This window comes from Hylobates moloch, unplaced genomic scaffold (assembly GCF_009828535.3).
Source record: "Hylobates moloch isolate HMO894 unplaced genomic scaffold, HMol_V3 SCAFFOLD_16, whole genome shotgun sequence".
Taxonomy (NCBI): Eukaryota; Metazoa; Chordata; class Mammalia; order Primates; family Hylobatidae; genus Hylobates; species Hylobates moloch.
Window position 1 is genome coordinate 41,245,713 of NW_026652291.1, and position 17,617 is coordinate 41,263,329.

Consider the following 17,617-nt stretch of genomic DNA (forward strand, 5'->3'; position numbering starts at 1 on the left):
AGTCTGAGGCACGAGAATTGCTTGAGCCTGGGGGGTGGAAGTTTCAGTGTGCCGAGATTGCGCCACTGCACTCCAGCCTGGGTGACAGAGGAAGACTCTATCTCCCCCCCCCCAAAAAAAAAAAAAGAAAAGCAGGATCTGCCTATAACCACCAGGAGTATTTTCAAATACATGTCAGCATAAGCACTGAGGAAACTCTCCTGTGAAATTATTAATACTACAGTTATAATTATACCAGGTGCTTTAATACTATGGAGAATTATTGAGTGAAAATACAAACATGAGTCGAAGTATTTTATTATGCTCTTGATAGAATGGTATAATGTTTGCATTTTGTGGAAGCAAAGTTGTACTGGAAGCTTCCATGTACTGCAGAAAATCTAGGAGTCCTCTCCCTAATAAGATAGAGCAGTAAATGTTGAAATTTATGAAACGGGCCGGGCGCGGTGGCTCACGCTTGTAATCCCAGCACGTTGGGAGGCCGAGGCGGGCGGATCACGAGGTCAGGAGATCGAGACCATGGTGAAACCCCGTCTCTACTAAAAATACAAAAAATTAGCCGGGCGTGGTGGCAGGTGCCTGTAGTCCCAGCTACTCAGAGAGGCTGAGGCAGGAGAATGGCGTGAACCTGGGAGGCGGAGCTTGCAGTGAGCCGAGATTGAGCCACTGCACTCCAGCCTGGGTGAAAAAGCGAGACTCCGTCTCAAAAAAAAAAAAAAAAGAAATTTATGGAACGTACGAGAATTTTACAAATGACCAATTGACAACTGAATTTGCTTAAAGGTATACGTTCTGTATTTAGGGACTGATAGGTACACTCCCTGTGTTTTATTTAAAGCTATCTTTTCCTGACTCCTGCCCCAGATAAGCGGTTCAAGGGCCGCAGAGAACACAGGTTTACCTCATAGGTTTTCTGCTGCTCCAGGAGCTCAGGAAGGCTGTTAGCCACATCCACCTTGAGTGCTTCTTCTATCTTCTCCAAAAGTTGGATCCACTTTTCACAGCAATAAAGAAACTTTTCATTCAATCCAATTCCCTGAAGCTCACTACAAAGGTTTAAAACAAACAAAACACACCCATGTTAACACTGCCATTCCCGAGCTGAAGCCGTTAATTTTATCTTAATTGAAACAACGACAGAGAAGGGATGTTCTAACCTGCAGTGCTCCAGCGCCGTGGCCGTGGCCCGAATCCATTGCCGGTTCATATTTTGTAACGTCTTCAGAGCTACGTCACTAAGTGGGAGCTTGAGGCTTACTTCATTCAAATGTTCAATATCAGGTGATTGGGCAGTCAGTGCCAGCACATGATTCTATTTTTAAAAAATTGAGGTACAGGTTTTTGGATGCCAATAAGATATCTAGATGACAAAAAACCCTCCTTATCTCAGAGATAAAGGAAAACTGGGGCCTGAACAGGCAAATGACTTGCCCACAGTCAAACAGCTCGCTAATGTTAGAGTGGGACCTGAATTCAGCTCTCTCAATGCTGTGCCTTTTAGAATACCAACCTGCACACATGGCCAGCACCCAAACAGCCCAGGAAAGTGATCTCAGATTTTGTCATTGAAGAATACAGAAAATAGGCTTTTTTATTTTTTGGAATGGAGTCTCATTCTGTTGCCCAGGCTGGAGTGCAGTAGCATGATCTTGGCTCACTGCAACCCCCGCCTCCTGGGTTCAAGCGATTCTCCTGCTTCAGCCTCCCGGGTAGGAGGATTTACAGGTGCCTGCCACCACACCTGGCTAATTTTTGTATTTTTAGTAGAGATGGGGTTTCACCATGTTGGCCAGCTGGTCTAAAACTCTGACCTTAGATGACCCACCTGCCTCGGCCTCTCAAAGTGCTGGGATTACAGGTGTGAGCCACTGCACCCGGCCTAACAGGCTTTTTAAAAAAGGATCAATTCTGGACTTTTAAGTCCCATTTAGTCCGCCAATAACCTGACCTTCAACAAACAGGTCAAGCACAGAGTGATGAAAATTTGATTCTTAAAATAACTCTAGTAGAGCAAGGGACTTAAACACCCATATTTTGATAGAACATGACATCACAAGAAAGCAAACTTATCAAAATTTCATTTTTAAAAAGATATTCCAGCGACAGCTTCTAGGCGGACAAGCAAACATCCTTAACGATATTGAAGTTATCACTACAGAACTCTGCAGTAACATTCTAGGTCAGGATAAGCAAACTTTTTCTGTAAAAGGCCAGATCATAAATACTTTAGGCATTTGTGGGCCATATGGTCTCTGTAGCAACTAGTCAACTCTGCCCTTGTAGCAAGAAAACTATAATAGACAATATGTAAATGAAAGGGCATGGCTGTGTTCCAACAAAATTTTATTAAAAAAAAAATCAGTGATGGACAGTGCACCATAGTTTGTTGACTGCTGATCTAAGTTATGAATATTGATTCCTAGGAGAGTTACAAGACCAGATCTAATTCTTTCAGTCATTTATGTTTACTAAACTTACGAAGGTAAAGAAAAATGCATAATTTAATAGAATATTTTTTATATTAAACTAACCAGAAAAATTCAATTAACCACAACAGCCAATTTCTAGATTATTTCAGTTCACTGACAGTAATTATGAAAAAACATCTACTACAAATTACTCTGACATATTACTAAAAGAGATTCCTATATGTTGTCCTACTTTTTCTAGGCCTGAGGGAAAATAGGACAGTAATGAATGGCATAAAAACGACTGTGCTCAAGGATGAGTTAGGCCAGGCGCAGTGGCTCAGGCCTGTAATCCCAGCACTTTGGGAGGCCGAGGCAGGTGGATCACCTGACGTCAAGAGTTCAAGACAAGCCTGGCCAACATGGTAAAACTTCCTCTCTACTAAAAAATACAAAAATTAGCTGGACATGGTGGCACATGTCTGTAGTCCCAGCTACTCGGGAGGCTAAGGCAGGAGAATCGCTTGAACCCAGGAGGTGGAGGTTGCAGTGAGCCGAGATCGCGCCACTGCACTCCAGCCTGGGTGAGAGTGAGACTCTGTCCCAAAAAAAAAAAAAAAAAAAAGGTGAGTTAGGATGCAAACATTCTATAAGTTCACAGTAATCGGCTTATTTTTTTTTTAACCCTATGGTGAGTCTAAGCCCTTAGAAAAGATAAATATTGGCAATACCAGGAATGAGTCAGGATTTTCTTTTTCTTGTTGGTGAAGTCTATCCAAATTCTCTTCTTCATGCATAATAAGACCTTTTAAAGATTCCAGCCGGTCTCCAAAATCCTTAAATTGTGAGAGAACAAACTAGAACAAGAGAAATTTTCATTAGAAACTATTTTCATGTACATATAAAACACAGTTAAACACAGGCTTGGGAGCTGCTAAAAATTCAAGATGTTTTTGGTTAGGCACGGTGGCTCATGGCTGTAATCCCAGCACTTCAGGAGGCCGAAGTGGGAAGATTGCTTGAGCCCAGGAGTTCAAGACCAGCCTGAGGAACATAGGCAGACCCCATCTCTGCAAAAAATAAAAAATCGGCTGGGTATAGTGGTGCACGCCTTTGGTCCCAGCTTTTTGGGAGGCTGAGGCAGGAGGATCACCTGAACCTGGGAGGTCGAGGCTGCAGTAAGCTGTAATTATGCCACTGCACTCCAGCCTTGGTGACAGAATAAGACCCTGTCTCCCTGTCTCAAAAATAAAATAAAATAAAGTAAAATAAAAATAAATAAATTCAAGTTGTTTTCGACACCCAGAAGTTCACTATTATCTCAAGAATCATAGATAAATATTCAGAAGCGCCCTGATTTTTCACTCTGTGCCTTTGAGCCTTCCCAAATGGACAGATCACCTGCCTCAGGGGACCACATAGAAGAGAGTCAGTGAGCACTCTGTTCTCTCAGTCCCACTAGTTAAATGTGGTTTTTTGTTTGTTTTCCTGCTGGTATTGAGATGTGATACTGGAGCTCCATGGCCTTCTGTGTAGCTTGTTGACAGCTCATGCATTGAAGGCTTTATAAAAAGTGAATGAAGGCTGAGGGCAGTGGCTCATGCCTGTAATCCCAGCACTTTGGGAGGCCAAGGTGGGTAGATCACTTGAGGCCAGGAGTTCAAGACCAGCCTGGGCAATGTGGTGAAACCTCATCTCTACTAAAAATACAAAAATTAGCCGGCCAGGCACGGTGGCTGACGCCTGTAATCCCAGCACTTTGGGAGGCCAAGGCAGGCGGATCACGAGGTCAGGAGATCGAGACCAACCTGGCTAACACAGTGAAACCCTACCTCTACTAAAAATACAAAAAAATTAGCTGGGCATGGTGGCAGGTGCCTGTAGTCCCAGCTACTCAAGAGGCTGAGGCAGGAGAATGGCATGAACCCAGGAGGCGGAGCTTGCAGTGAGCCGAGATCACGCCACTGCACTCCAGCCTGGGCGACAGAGCGAGACTCCATCTCAAAAAAAATAAATAACTAAATTAGCCAGCCGTGGTGGTGGGCGCCTGTAGTCCCAGCTACCCAGGAGGCTGAGGCAGGAGAATCGCTTGAACCTGGGAGGTGGAGGTTGCAGTGAGCCAAGATTATGCCACTGCACTCTAGCCTGGGTGCCAGGTCAAGAGTCTGTCTCAAAAAAAAAAAAAAAACGTGAATGAAGATATGAAGATACGACAAATCATCATGCTTTAAGCAGCTACTTCTATGGCTCAATTACTTGACTCAGAAATCCAAATAACTGTGAGATCTGAACAATGTATGCAATATAATACATATATGACTTCTAGAACTAACATCTGCAATAATGAAGAAATGATTGCTTAAGATCTGCCCATGTGATTGAAGCTAGAATTGTATACGTTTGGGGGCAGCTTCAGTCCATAGTTTTGCTAAGGAGCAGCCCGTAAAGCACTATTGCTTCAAAGGATACAAGGGATTGAGGATGGAATGCAAATGTCCAAGACTAAAACTTGAATGGAAAGAAAAGATGAACCTCAAATTCATTTGCTTTCACAAGCAGCATCTTTTCCAAATACGCAGCCCTCTGGAGGGAGTGCAGGGGACCCGGAAGGAGCATGTGGGTGCTGGACTCTGCAGGTTGTGGGAGTCGATCCAGGACAGTGGAATTTTGGAGAAAGGCTTCTTTTGTCTTCTGCACATCATGCTGCAGCTCCTGCAGAAGAAAAAGGGATGGCAAACACCTCTTCCTCCTTTCAAACCACAATTCCCTACCCGCTGCTGCTCCATCAAAATCTAGGAGAATATTTGCCCTGAAAATGTAGGCATGACCTTTTGTTATTATTTATTTTTAATAGCTGAAAAGGCTGAGCTTTCTTGAAATGATGTACATCACTGGCGCTTTTCCAAAATTTGTCTGTTCAAAACTAAAAGTGACCACTGACTAACAGAGTTGAGGCTTCTAGTATATAGAAACTAGAGACAACCTGAGTACTCATGTACTTTATATTTCAGTTGTCAAACAGTTTAGGTATCTGCTTTCATGCTGTTTCAAGAATCAATGCAACTCTGACTCCTGCCTTAGACTTTCTGATATAAATGGATTCACGCGCAAAAACTATAGAATTTTATCAATCAGGCTGATTTTAAGGCTATTCTGGAAATACTTGTATATAAAATTTCTGTTTTATTTTTAAATATCAGCTCAGGTAGAAGTTAATCAGATGTACAGAGCAGATCTGTTGGATTCTCACCTAATTAAATTGGTTGCCACTTTTTGATTTGACCTATAGTAGCAGAATATACAAAATGCATCTGTTCACTCAGTTCAGAACTAGAGTATTCACTTTCTGAGCATTAACAGTAATAGAAAAAACAACATAAAGGAAATTATGCAAGTCTTTAATATAGTCTGAAATTTACTATACCCACAGAAAAGGCCTAGCAACATGGCACCAAGTCCATGATTACTGCTAAAACAAGAGATACAACATGTATTATTCTTACAGGGTCACACTCAGTTGAGACACTTGCTTTCACTTCAGATTTCATATGAAGCTTTTGCCTTAGAGACCTAACACTAGAGAGAAAGTGCAGACTTGGAGCGAGGTGATATCGAGTCCCCCTGATCCAGCTATTTGCTGCCTGGATGTCACCTCTGAGCCACCACCTGCTCCTCCCAGCCTTGCCTATGTCCTACATGGCTGGCTCACAGCACCTGTCCTGACTGACTACTCTGTCCCTGTGGTCTGTCTGGTCCCCAGGTCATGGTTGTCCCTTACCGGCCCCGTCTGTCAGGCTCACTTGGCCTTGGTTTTCCAAATGGGCTTTGTACCCACCTTTATGTCCTGCAGGGCTGGGGGCAGGATCTCTGCCAGGTTGTTTCCAGACATGCTGATGTTTGCGAGCTGTTGAAACTTTGCTTCCTGCTGCTTCAGCCTTGCGGCAGCTTCGCCATGAGCATTGCTATAGGCCTTCCAGAGCTGGAGCAGACTCTGGGCCTTCTGCAACTGGTCTGCAACAGCTTGGTTCACCTGAGTCCACCTGTCAGTGCAATGCAAATAACATAACCCTCATTCTCTCCTTTCTCTTGTAGCAAAAGTACAATGCACGCACTCTACTGGTAAGTTACTAGCAGACGGATCATTAAGAAGACACTGTTAAATGATTTTTAAAATTAGTGGCATCACCATTATAGAAACCATTATATAAAAAGAAATCCAAATTAGGCTATTTACTTGACTTTATAATATTGCACAAAAACTACAAAATTTATGATTGACAACAAATACCTATGAGGTTATGAATGTTTCATTTTCTTTTTTTAAGGGAGGGGAGTGATGAAGGGAGCTCAAACTTTTTTTTTTTTTTTTTTGTAGAGACAGGGCCTTGATATGTTGCCCAGGATGGTCTCAAACTCTGCAGCTCAAGTAATCCTCCCACCTCAAGCAATCCTCCTGCCTCAGCCTCCCAAAGTGCTGGGATTATAAGCATGAGCCATGGTGCCCCACCTATGAATGTCTCTTTGGCAAAGACGGAGGAAACACTGAACTGTTTGCCTGATAAAATGTCTCCACATGAAGAGGCTTCCAGTTTATAGAGATATGCTATCTTTAAACAGGTTTTAACATTGTATTTATATCAAATAAAATTTATTATCTGTTTACACAAATGTTCCTTACATAGAAGTGGAAATAAAGGAAATTGTTTTATTATTCCATATACAGACTGTAGTATCTTGCCTTTCTTTCCTACCTTTTTTTTTTTTTTTCTGAAACAGGGTCTTGCTCTGTTGCCCAGGCTGGAGTGCAGTGGTACAATCTCAGCTCACCGTAGCCTTGACCTCCTGGGCTTAAGCGATCCTCCCATCTCAGCCCCCACAAGTAGCTAGGACTACAGGTGCATGCTACCATGCCTGGCTAATTTTAGTATTTTTTTGTAGAGATGGGGTTTCGCCATGTTACCCAGGCTGGTCTTGAACTCCTGGACTCAAGTGATCTGCCCACCTCGGCCTCCCAAAGTGCCAGGATTACAGGCATGAGCCACCATGCCTGGCTCATGTAACTTTTAAAAAATATTTTCCCCAAGTTATTAATAAAAGAAAATAAGTAAACCTCATTTTAAATGGCTGTACAAATGGTCTGCAGGTTTTTTTTTCTTTGTTTCCTTAGTTTAATTGCTAAATTCCTTAGTTTATTTCCTGTTTAGTATGGATAGTTAAGATATTTGTAATTTTTGCTATTATGATAATGCTCAGATACAGTTTTATTCAAAAGCCTTTTTTTCTGTATTTCAAGATATTAGTCTTAGACTAGATTTCTGGGAGAATAACAGAGTCAAAGAATATAAAGATGTAAATATTTGTAAGGCTTTGGGAATAAATGGTCAGTCTGCTTTCTGAAAGCATTATATTTACATTCTAACATGAAATACATGAGAATGTTTGCTCAACAATATCCTCGACCCTGCTAACTGATTAAAGAATAAAAATTGGAAAACAGCACACTGCTTTACTTTTATGCATTTCAAAAATCTTTCAGAACTGTCTTTTAAAATAAGATTTTCCCTAATTATAAATACAACATATATTCACTGTGAAAAAGCAAACAAAATCCCTCCAGATATTTCTTTCTTTTTATCTATCTATCCTACCTACTTACCAATCCATGAGGAAGTTAAAAAATGCTTGACATCTCATTTATCTAGAGGTAACTACTATTAGCATTTCAGTGTTCTTTTCTTCAGTCTTTTTGTTATGCATGTTTTTCAACATGCCTTCCAACATATTCTTGTGCCAACAAGTGAATGTGTACGTGCGGCGTAACAACTGAGTTCGTCTAGCAACAGACTGCCCTGCCATACGTTTTGATGGTAGCCCTGATATTGTACGTGGAGTCAGATGCATTTGCAGGTTCCTCTTAGTCTGTCTCCTCCCCCTCTTCCAATACAGACTGGATCAAGAGCTAAGGGCACCACTGCAGGGTATATAATTTGGTGTTCCTTGTTCATTACTTGTTCAAAGTTGATTTACAAGAGAGGCTGAAACTGCACAGAGGAATAATCAGGAAGGACACTTGAGATAGCATAACTCTTCATCCCTATCTCTAATCAATTGGTTGGAGGCCAACTTTTATATCCCACTCATCAAAATAAGAGCCCTGCAATTAACTAGGGCCACATTCCTTAAAGGGAGCTTCCATATCCCACCATAAGTAGTTGATCAAAGAATTCCTTCCAAACCCACAAACGCCCTCCCCACCAGATATTCTAACACCCGCTTTCTTCCACCTTATAATGTTTCCAGTGATGTCTGAACACCCCCTGCAGGCTGCCCATCTGGCCCACCCCTTTGTCTGTTTCTACCTCTGACTTTGGTGTTTCCGAGATTGAACTTGGCATTTGGTTTATACCCTCAGTAAGTGAGTACACTGGGGTTGTAATTAGGCCATTTCTAGACTAATTATACCAAACACTTGTACGAGGGATGTGACAGCCCTCATGACGTAGAATCTTACATAGCCTAGATCCATCAAAGCAGAAGAAACCAGAATAGTAGGGAACCACTCATCTCAGAGGAGGAAGAAGACTTTACAATGCCTATGCCCCCTCATTCTTCACAAGTCATTAAGATAAAGATATCTATCATTCAAATTTTATCTGAAAGCATACCTTTTATGAGTATTTTGGCATTTCTCTTCGATTATTTCAGCAACAGAGGGGCAAAGACCTTTGAGTTTGCCAATAACCTCCTGGAGTTTCTCCCAACTCCCTTCACTGCTCTCAGCTTCATCTTGCAGAGACTAAGAGACACATACAAGAAATTTAAGTTTCAGAATGGCCTGGCTACTTCCAAAGAAGGCAGCAGCTTCTCAACACTTGCTACTATGTAGCAATAACACTCAAATCTTACAGCTCTGATAAACTATTAGGAATGGGAAGAAAACAATGGAGAAGGCATTCTTTATTTGAGGCTGAACTTTTAAGTACTAAGTAATATTAAGTACTTAGCACTTAGGCGTACCTAAAAAAAAAAAAAAAAAAGACCACTCAAAAACCAAAACCTTAAATTGTGAAATAATATGGACACGGAAAATAAAGGAAGATTCAACATTTTCAACTCAAAATTCAAACATTTTACAATGTTTTACTGATTTGGCTCATGTGACTTATTTTGGAATTTCCAGTTATTCTTTTGAATCTGCTATTTAACATGTTTTGTGCTTCTCTGTGGGAGGGCACAAACACAGTTATGCCCGTTATTGTGCTTCCTCCCATTTGTAATTTCCTGCCAATAATGCACCATGCCAAGCTTTGGTTAATTTACCTGAAGGTTCTCCACCTGGCATCTCAAGGCCTCCAATGATAACACCACAGGCTTGCTGTGTTCCATGCAGTACCAGAATCGGATTGTCATCATATTCACTTCATCATAGAGTTGATCATAAATCTTCCACTCCTGTAAAACCGACTGCATGGAGGTTTTGAGCTGATTGACCTAGACAAAAAGTGGAAATGTACTGATTTAGAAAATCACTGAGAAGACATGCTCTCCAACAAATCTACCATCGTATCTAATTTAGGCATTTCAATTTGAGAGTATTGAAGGATCACCAGTGATTAACTGAAGGTGGAAAGGGTAGGTCAATGCATAAGAACATATCAGAGAAGGCTATTTTATAATCAGTGAATGAAAAAGTGCCAAAAGATCAGAAGGATCAGCACTGAAGGAGTTCAGACTAGGAAGAGACAGCCCAGGGAAAGAACATTGGGTGAGTGTTAGAATTTGTGAGTACAAGGTTCAGTTATATTCTATCAGCTTTCTGACCTTGGGCAACTTACTGAACCCTAGAGTCAGTTTCCTCATCCACAAAACAGAGATAATAACTGAAAACACAAATAAAATAGTGTTTGTGAAAATGTTCTGACAACAGCACAACATTATAAATGTAAGATGTTACCTGGCACTTAAGTCTGATTATTACTATAGAGCAAGCACCAATTGGAGAGGTACACGCTCTACCAAAATGACAGGCAAGTGCAAAGCAGGAGGCAATGCGATGGTGAGTGTATTTTGTCCACTGGTATGTTCTGATAATGATGAAAAAAGTCCAAGCATTCTGTTGCATATTGAAAATGATCTCAGACACAATCAAGAATATGTAAAGAAAACTTACGACTCAACAATAAAGACAGATAAACTAACTAAAAACTGGGCAAAGGATGCGACTAAACATTTCTCCAAAGAACATATACAATGGTCAATAAACACATGAAAAGACGCTCAACAGCCACAGTCATTAGGGAAACCTAAATCAAAACCACAATGAGATATTATTTCACATCCACTCTGATGGCCATAATCAAAAAGTCAGATAATAATGTGTTGGTGACGATGTGGAAAAACTGGAATCCTCATACATTGCTGGTGGGAACGTAAAATGGTACAGTCACTGCGGAAAACAGCTAGACAGTTCCTCAAAAAATTAAACAGAGTTGCCATATGACCTAACAATTGTACTCTTATACACACAAGAGAATTAAAAACATATGTTGACATAAAAACCTGACACAAATGTTCATAGCAGCATGATTCATGAGAGCCTAAAAATGGAAACAACCCACATGTTCATCAACTGATGGAGAGATAAACTAAATATGGTATATCCATACAACGGAATATTAGTCCACCATAAAAATAAATGAAGTACTGTAAATACCACAACACCAATGATCTTGAAAACATTATGCTTAGTGAAGGAAGCCAAATCCAAAAGGCTATATAGCATATGAATCTATTTATATAAAATGTCCAGAATACGTAAATCCGTAAGAAAGTAGACTAGCGGCTGCCAGGGACTGGAGAAGGGGAAAAGTGGGGAGTGACTGCCAATGGAGGTTTCTTTTTGAGGTAATGAAAATGTTCTGGAATGAGATAGTGGTGATGGCTGCGTATCTCTGTGAATACACTAAACATCACTGAACTATACCTTAGAAGGTGAATTTTATGATATGTGAATTATATCTCAATTTTTAAAAAGGATCTGGGTTGAAATGGAATGTGATCACTATAGTGGCTCCACAGGCCATCTTTATGGGTAGTGTGATGTGAGTTTTGGGTACAATCACACGGCTCTGCACTCAGATCTTGTTTTCTGTTTAATAACTACAGGGAATACTGGCACATCCACAGTAACAGAGAGGCTCCTCAATCTCTGCCCAAACAGGGCTGGATAAAAAATCAAAGTGGGACGCTAAAATGTGAGTCTCATGTTGGCAACTATGTGGGTCGAATGTCTTTATAAGGGCAGGATGGCTCCGAAAAAGAAACCAAGTTATTTAGTTAAGAAAATAAAGAAGGAGGCCAGGTGTGGTGGCTCACGCCTGTAATCCCAGCACTTTGGGAGGCGGAGGTGGGTGGATCACCTGAGGTCAGGTGGAGGTCGGGTGGATCACCTGAGGTCAGGTGGAGGTCAGGTGGATCACCTGAGGTCAGCCTAGCCAACATGGTGAAACCCTGTCTCTGCTAATAATACAAAAATTAGCCGAGAGTGGCGGCACACGCCTATAATCCCAGCTACTTGGGAGGCTGAGGTAGGAGAATCTTTTGAACCTGGAAGGTGGAAGTTGCAGTGAGCCGAGATCATGACCCTGCCCTCCAGCCTGGGCAACAAGAGCAAAACTCTGTCTCCAAAAAAAAGAAAGAAAAAAGAAAATAAAGAAGAAAGGCAAGGAAGGAATTCCTCATCAATGTACATTTTTGCCAGAAACGATCTCAGATCTATCTGGGTGGCAGGGATAATTCTGGCACAAAGTAACGCATGATCCCAGAGCCCACAGGTACATGTCAACACAAGAACTGCCACGGCTCATGTTGCACAAGGCCTTTGCAGCTTCCACAGATAAAGGTGGGGGAACTTCTGGCACCTTAAAGGCCTTCTGGTCTTATAATAAAGCTTCATGGAAAAGACACAGTACATGTGGTTTGAGGGAAAGGATAAGAAAATCATCAAGTAAAATTCACTACACTAAAAACAAGCGGGAGGAGTATTTTCAAATTGTTCAAACTGGGGTCATCAGTAGGGCAGCATTTCTTGAGCACTGTATAGGCATCAGTATTAAGATAGAAATAAATGAGTAGGTGTTATCTCCATTTTATAGACCAGAAAATCGAGGCTTAGAGAAGTTAAGTAACCTGACCGAAGATATAGATCAAAAATGGTGCCACCAGGATCCTTATTTAGGCAGAAACTGCAAAGCCCTTGCTCTTAAACACTAGGCTGTATTGACTCTTGTTTACCCCTGGGCTCAAGTAATCCTCCCATCTCGGCCTCCCGAATAGCTGGGATTACAGGTGCATGCCACCACACCCGGCTAACTTTATTTACTTTTTGTAGAGATGGGATCTCACTCTGTTGCATAGGCTGTTCTTGAACTCCTGGCCTCAAGTGATCCTCCTACGTCAGCCTCCCAAAGTGCTGAGATTACAGGTGTGAGCCACTGGGCCAGGCCTACATTGACTCTTGACAGCTTATAGATGGATGACTTGTGCCTCACGCCTTCTGCGTTTTTTTTTTTTTTTTTTTTTTACTTTGAGATATAATTAATGTACCATATGATTTGTCTATTTAAAATGTGTAATCTCCACAATCAATTTTAGAACATTTTCATGACTCTGAAAAGAAACTGCATACCTGTTAGCAGTCACTCCTCTTTCTCCGCCAGCCACTAATCTGCCTTCTGTCTTTATAGAATTGTCCATTCTGGTTATTCCATGTAAACAGAATCAAACAATATGTGACCCTTTGTGACTGGCTTCTTTCACTTACCATGTTTCCAAGATCGTCAATGTTGTAGTATATATATATATATCAGTACCACTTCATTCCTTTTGTATGGATAGACCACATTTTCTTTATACATTCATTAGTAGATGGACATTTGGGTTGTTTACACTTTCTGGCTATCATGAATCATGCTATGAATATTCACGTATAAGTTTTTGGTGTGGACATGTTTTCATTTCTCTTGGGCTATCTATGGAGGAGTGGAACTGCTAAGTTGTATGGTAACTTTATGTTTAACCATTTGAGGAAATGCCAGACTCTCTTCCAACTCCATGGAACCCGGCTAGCAGTTTGTGAGGGTTACAACGTCTCCACATCCACATTAACACTTGTTACTGTCTGTCTTTTTGTTACAGCTATCCTAGTGGGTGGGAAGTGGTATTTCTTTGTGGTGTTGATTTTCATTTCCTCAATGGTTAATGACATGGAACATCTTTTCGATGTGCTTTTTGGCCATTTATATTATCTTCTTTACAGAAATGTCTATTCAGATCATTTGTGGTTTTTTTTTTTTTTTTTTTTTTTTGGAGACAGGGTCTCACTGTGTTGCCCAGGCTGGAGTGCAGTGGTGTGGTCTTGCCTCACTGCTCCTTCCACCTTTGAGGCTCAAGCGATCCTCCTGCTTTAGCCTCCTAAGTAGCTGGGACTACAGGCACGCACCACCACACCCAGCTAATTTTCTCTATTTTTCGTAGAGATAGGGTTTTGCCATGTTGGCCAGGCTGGTCTTAAACTGCTGAATTCAAGCAATCCGCCCACCTCAGCCTCCTAAAGTGCTGGGATTACAGGCGTGAGCCACTGAGCCTGGCTTATATCCATTTTTTTCATTTGGTCATTTTTCCTTTTATTATCAAGTTGTGATAAATCTTCATATATTCTAGGTGTAAGTCCCTTATCAAATATATGATTTATAAATACTTTTTTCCCAATCTGTGGTTTGCCTTTACTTTTTTGATGCTGTGCTTTAAAACATCAAAGTGTTTAGTTTTGATGAAGTCCAATGTATCTATTTTTTTCTTTGATGGCTTACGATTTTGGTGTCATTCTAGGAAACCCCTGCCTAATCCATGAAGTCATGAAGATTTACACCTGTGTTTTTTTCTAACAGTTTTATACTTTCAGCTCTAATACTTGTGTCTTTTTTTTTTTTTTTTAATACAAATGGGGGTCTTGCTATGTTGCCCAGGCTGGTCTTGAACTCCTTGCCTCAAATGATCTCCCACCTCGGTCTCCCAAAGTGTTGGGATTACAGGCATGAGCCACCATGTCTGGCCTGCATTTATGTCTTTGATCTATTTTGAGTTAATTTTTGTATATTATATGAATGTAGAGGTCTAACTTCATTATTTTACATGTGGATATATGGTTGTCCCAGCACCATTTTTCAAGAAAATGTTTTCCCTCATTAAATTGTCTTAGAATCCTTGTTGAAAATCAATTGACTATAAATGTGAGGGCTTATTTCCGGACTCTCAATTCCATTCCAAGTATATATATGTCTATCCTTATGACAGTACTATCTGCATGTTTTCACATGCATTATCTCATTTAATTTTCTCTTTATATTTTTATTATATTGTAATTATCTGTTCACGTGTGTTTCTTCCACTAGCCTATGAGCTCTTTGAGGGTAGGATTCATTTATTTTCTTGTTTATCTTTGTAACCCTGGCAGTGAGCACAGTACCTCACACAATGTATGCTTATCAAATGACTGAATAAGCTCATCCCTATTTTTCTGCTAGATTCCTGGGGGAATGAGGACTGAGGAATGAGGCTGAGTGTTGCCTATGGATTTCATGCAGGTTATTCCCTATTCCCTCTTGGTACAAATGGTTGAAAGCAGATTTTAGTAGGTGACAACCCACAATGAAGGTTCTCTAGGAAACATGGACACATCTATAATTGATGGTATAGATTATACCATTGATAGATTATACCAATTGACTGGTATAATTGGTTAGTATTTTTAGTTCTCTTCCTCTGTTGTGGGAAAATGTCAAGGTTGCAATGTCTAGAGATGCCTGAGCTCGCTCTCTTTTGGTGCTCTCCTCCTGGAAGGGGTAAAATGCTGACATTGACATGCCTTTTGTAAGATTATTAGATGTCTTGCACCCTTTCTTCCTTTATACTCTCTCTTCAACACCATGTAGTGTTTCTTCCAACCTTTAGAGTCCTCCTGGAGCTGACTATGCTCCTAGCTCATAGAGGCTACATGATACAGGATCACTTCCTCCCTGAGGCATCTCCCTGTACATGGACACACTGCTTCATCACTGTTTCTGTATATCTTGCCAGGAAACAATGCCAGATACTCTGTTGGGTTTGGGGTATGGAGATATTTATGTCTGAGTGAGTACATTAGACAAAACAAAGATTACCAAGTAGATTTGCAGCCTGTCAATGATGTTGGAATTGGTGGCTTTGCCTCTAATTATTCAGTGCATAAAATGGGACTTGAAATGCTTCTAATTTACTTCAGTTTTTCTCAGCAACTTTTCAGTGTTGGGTATAGAGAGTCTCCATGGGTAAAGGATGAAAACAACAACAACAACAAATAAGATAAAAGAAGAATATGTGAAGAGAAATAGCACATTTCAAATGAATTCTAGTACCTGAGTGAGAACACTGCTTCTCTTTTGAAATAACTCATCAATTCGGGATGCTGTATCTTCTAACAATGGTATTGCCCCACTCTCCAAAGTCAGATAACTTTGTTTCAACTCATCCAGTGCTTTGGATTTAATTGCAAGTTGATTTTCTATATCCTGGAAGAGTAAGAGGAAAAGGTTTTCAATGCACAACATTACGAAACAATTAATAAGGTGTCAGAGACAGGAGTTCACTCTTTTCAAGTAAAAAGGCCATTAGATTATATAATTAAATAGCATTACATCAAAGACATTTAAATCATAATACTCTTAGTTAAATTACATATGACACAACTCTGTATTTTAGGAGAATCTAGGCAACACGTCTGAACCATCATGGCAGAGCAGAAAGGATGCTGGTCTGAGATCTGGTCCCCATTCCACGTCTGCCCTGCACTGGCTGTTTGACCAGGAGTAAGTCATCAAACCTTTGACTCTCCATTTTCGCATTTGGAAAAAGTGATGATACCCCACAGCATGTGTGCCAAGCTAAGAACTCAAATAAAATCACAAGCAAGAAGGTGCCTTTAAACCATATAGCATCATATAAATGACAGACGATATAACTGTTGGTAGTTCAGTAATAACTTTTATCATTTTCTACCTGTTAGTTTATTAATTCACTCATAAGAGGCACCCTGACCTGGTCTACTCTTTATAGACACATTTTTAAAAACCTACAGGATCCCAGGCCGGGTGCGGTGGCTCAAGCCTGTAATCCCAGCACTTTGGGAGGCCGAGGCGGGCAGATCACGAGGTCAGGAGATAGAGACCATCCTGGCTAACACGGTGAAATCCCGTCTCTACTAAAAATACAAAAAATTAGCCGGGCATGGTGACGGGCGCCTGTAATCCCAGCTACTCGGGAGGCTGAGGCAGGAGAATGGCGTGAACCCCGAAGGCGGAGCTTGCAGTGAGCCGAGATCGCGCCACTGCACTCTAGCCTGGGTGACAGAGAAAGACTCCGTCTCAAAAAAAAAAAAAAAGAAAAGAAAAAAAACCTACAGGATCCCTCTATTACAAAGGACACCATGGAGCCAGCAGTCTGAAAACAGAGATGAATGAGGCCAGCAGCAACAGTGCCACTCTACTTAGAGGAAAGACGGTAGGAGCTGCTTATTTGTCCTTCTCAGGATTGCAGTTGAAATCCAACTTGGAAAAAGTTTAAACTTTTAAAAAATTATTAAAGCATTACATGCTCATTACAAGAAAACTGGAAAACATAAGAGATCTTTGGCATTCAGAGGGATTCATTTTGAATTCCCCTCAAGTCTCCCAATTCACAAATTTGGGATGCGCTTCTGCATACTTTCTTTAGCATTACATTTCCATCCAGATGCATGTGTTCCAAATGCATGGCCTCAAGTTAACGACCCTTCGCTCATGTTCTATTTCTCTCTTGAAAATTGCTTTGCATAAGGATCTTTTTTTTTTTTCGAAAATTGCTTTGCCTAAGGATCCCAGTTTTTTTTTTGTTTTTGTTTTTGTTTTTTAATTCTTTGTAAGAATCACTGCACAGTCCATAAGGAAAGAGAAACATGAGTGCCTCATGGGCATGGGGTAGCTGAGCAGGTGACTTGTACCCTGGTGAGGGACGAGCTCCCTCGTGCTAGCCTTACAGCAGAGCACTGAAATCCAGTCCAGCAAAACTGCCAGATTACCACATGTGAGGAGCCCTCAGGTCACTCTTGGAATGTGGAAATCACAAACTCTAAATCA

The 17,617-nt window shown here is 40.9% G+C and overlaps 1 protein-coding gene across 5 annotated transcripts in view; it reads right to left on the reverse strand.

Annotated features, from left to right (window-relative positions):
* SYNE2 (spectrin repeat containing nuclear envelope protein 2) overlaps nucleotides 1-17,617 on the reverse strand; it is a 379,604-nt gene that overhangs the window by 57,717 nt on the left and 304,270 nt on the right. For all 5 annotated transcript variants that reach the window (XM_032134991.2, XM_032134990.2, XM_032134988.2 and 2 more), the window contains exons 85-92: nucleotides 15,863-16,015; nucleotides 9,729-9,899; nucleotides 9,074-9,204; nucleotides 6,244-6,448; nucleotides 4,941-5,120; nucleotides 3,140-3,265; nucleotides 1,158-1,312; nucleotides 902-1,046 (exon numbers count right to left, since the gene is read on the reverse strand). In XM_032134991.2, coding sequence (XP_031990882.1) covers nucleotides 902-1,046; nucleotides 1,158-1,312; nucleotides 3,140-3,265; nucleotides 4,941-5,120; nucleotides 6,244-6,448; nucleotides 9,074-9,204; nucleotides 9,729-9,899; nucleotides 15,863-16,015 — 1,266 coding nt within the window. The remainder of the gene's footprint in view (nucleotides 1-901; nucleotides 1,047-1,157; nucleotides 1,313-3,139; nucleotides 3,266-4,940; nucleotides 5,121-6,243; nucleotides 6,449-9,073; nucleotides 9,205-9,728; nucleotides 9,900-15,862; nucleotides 16,016-17,617) is intronic.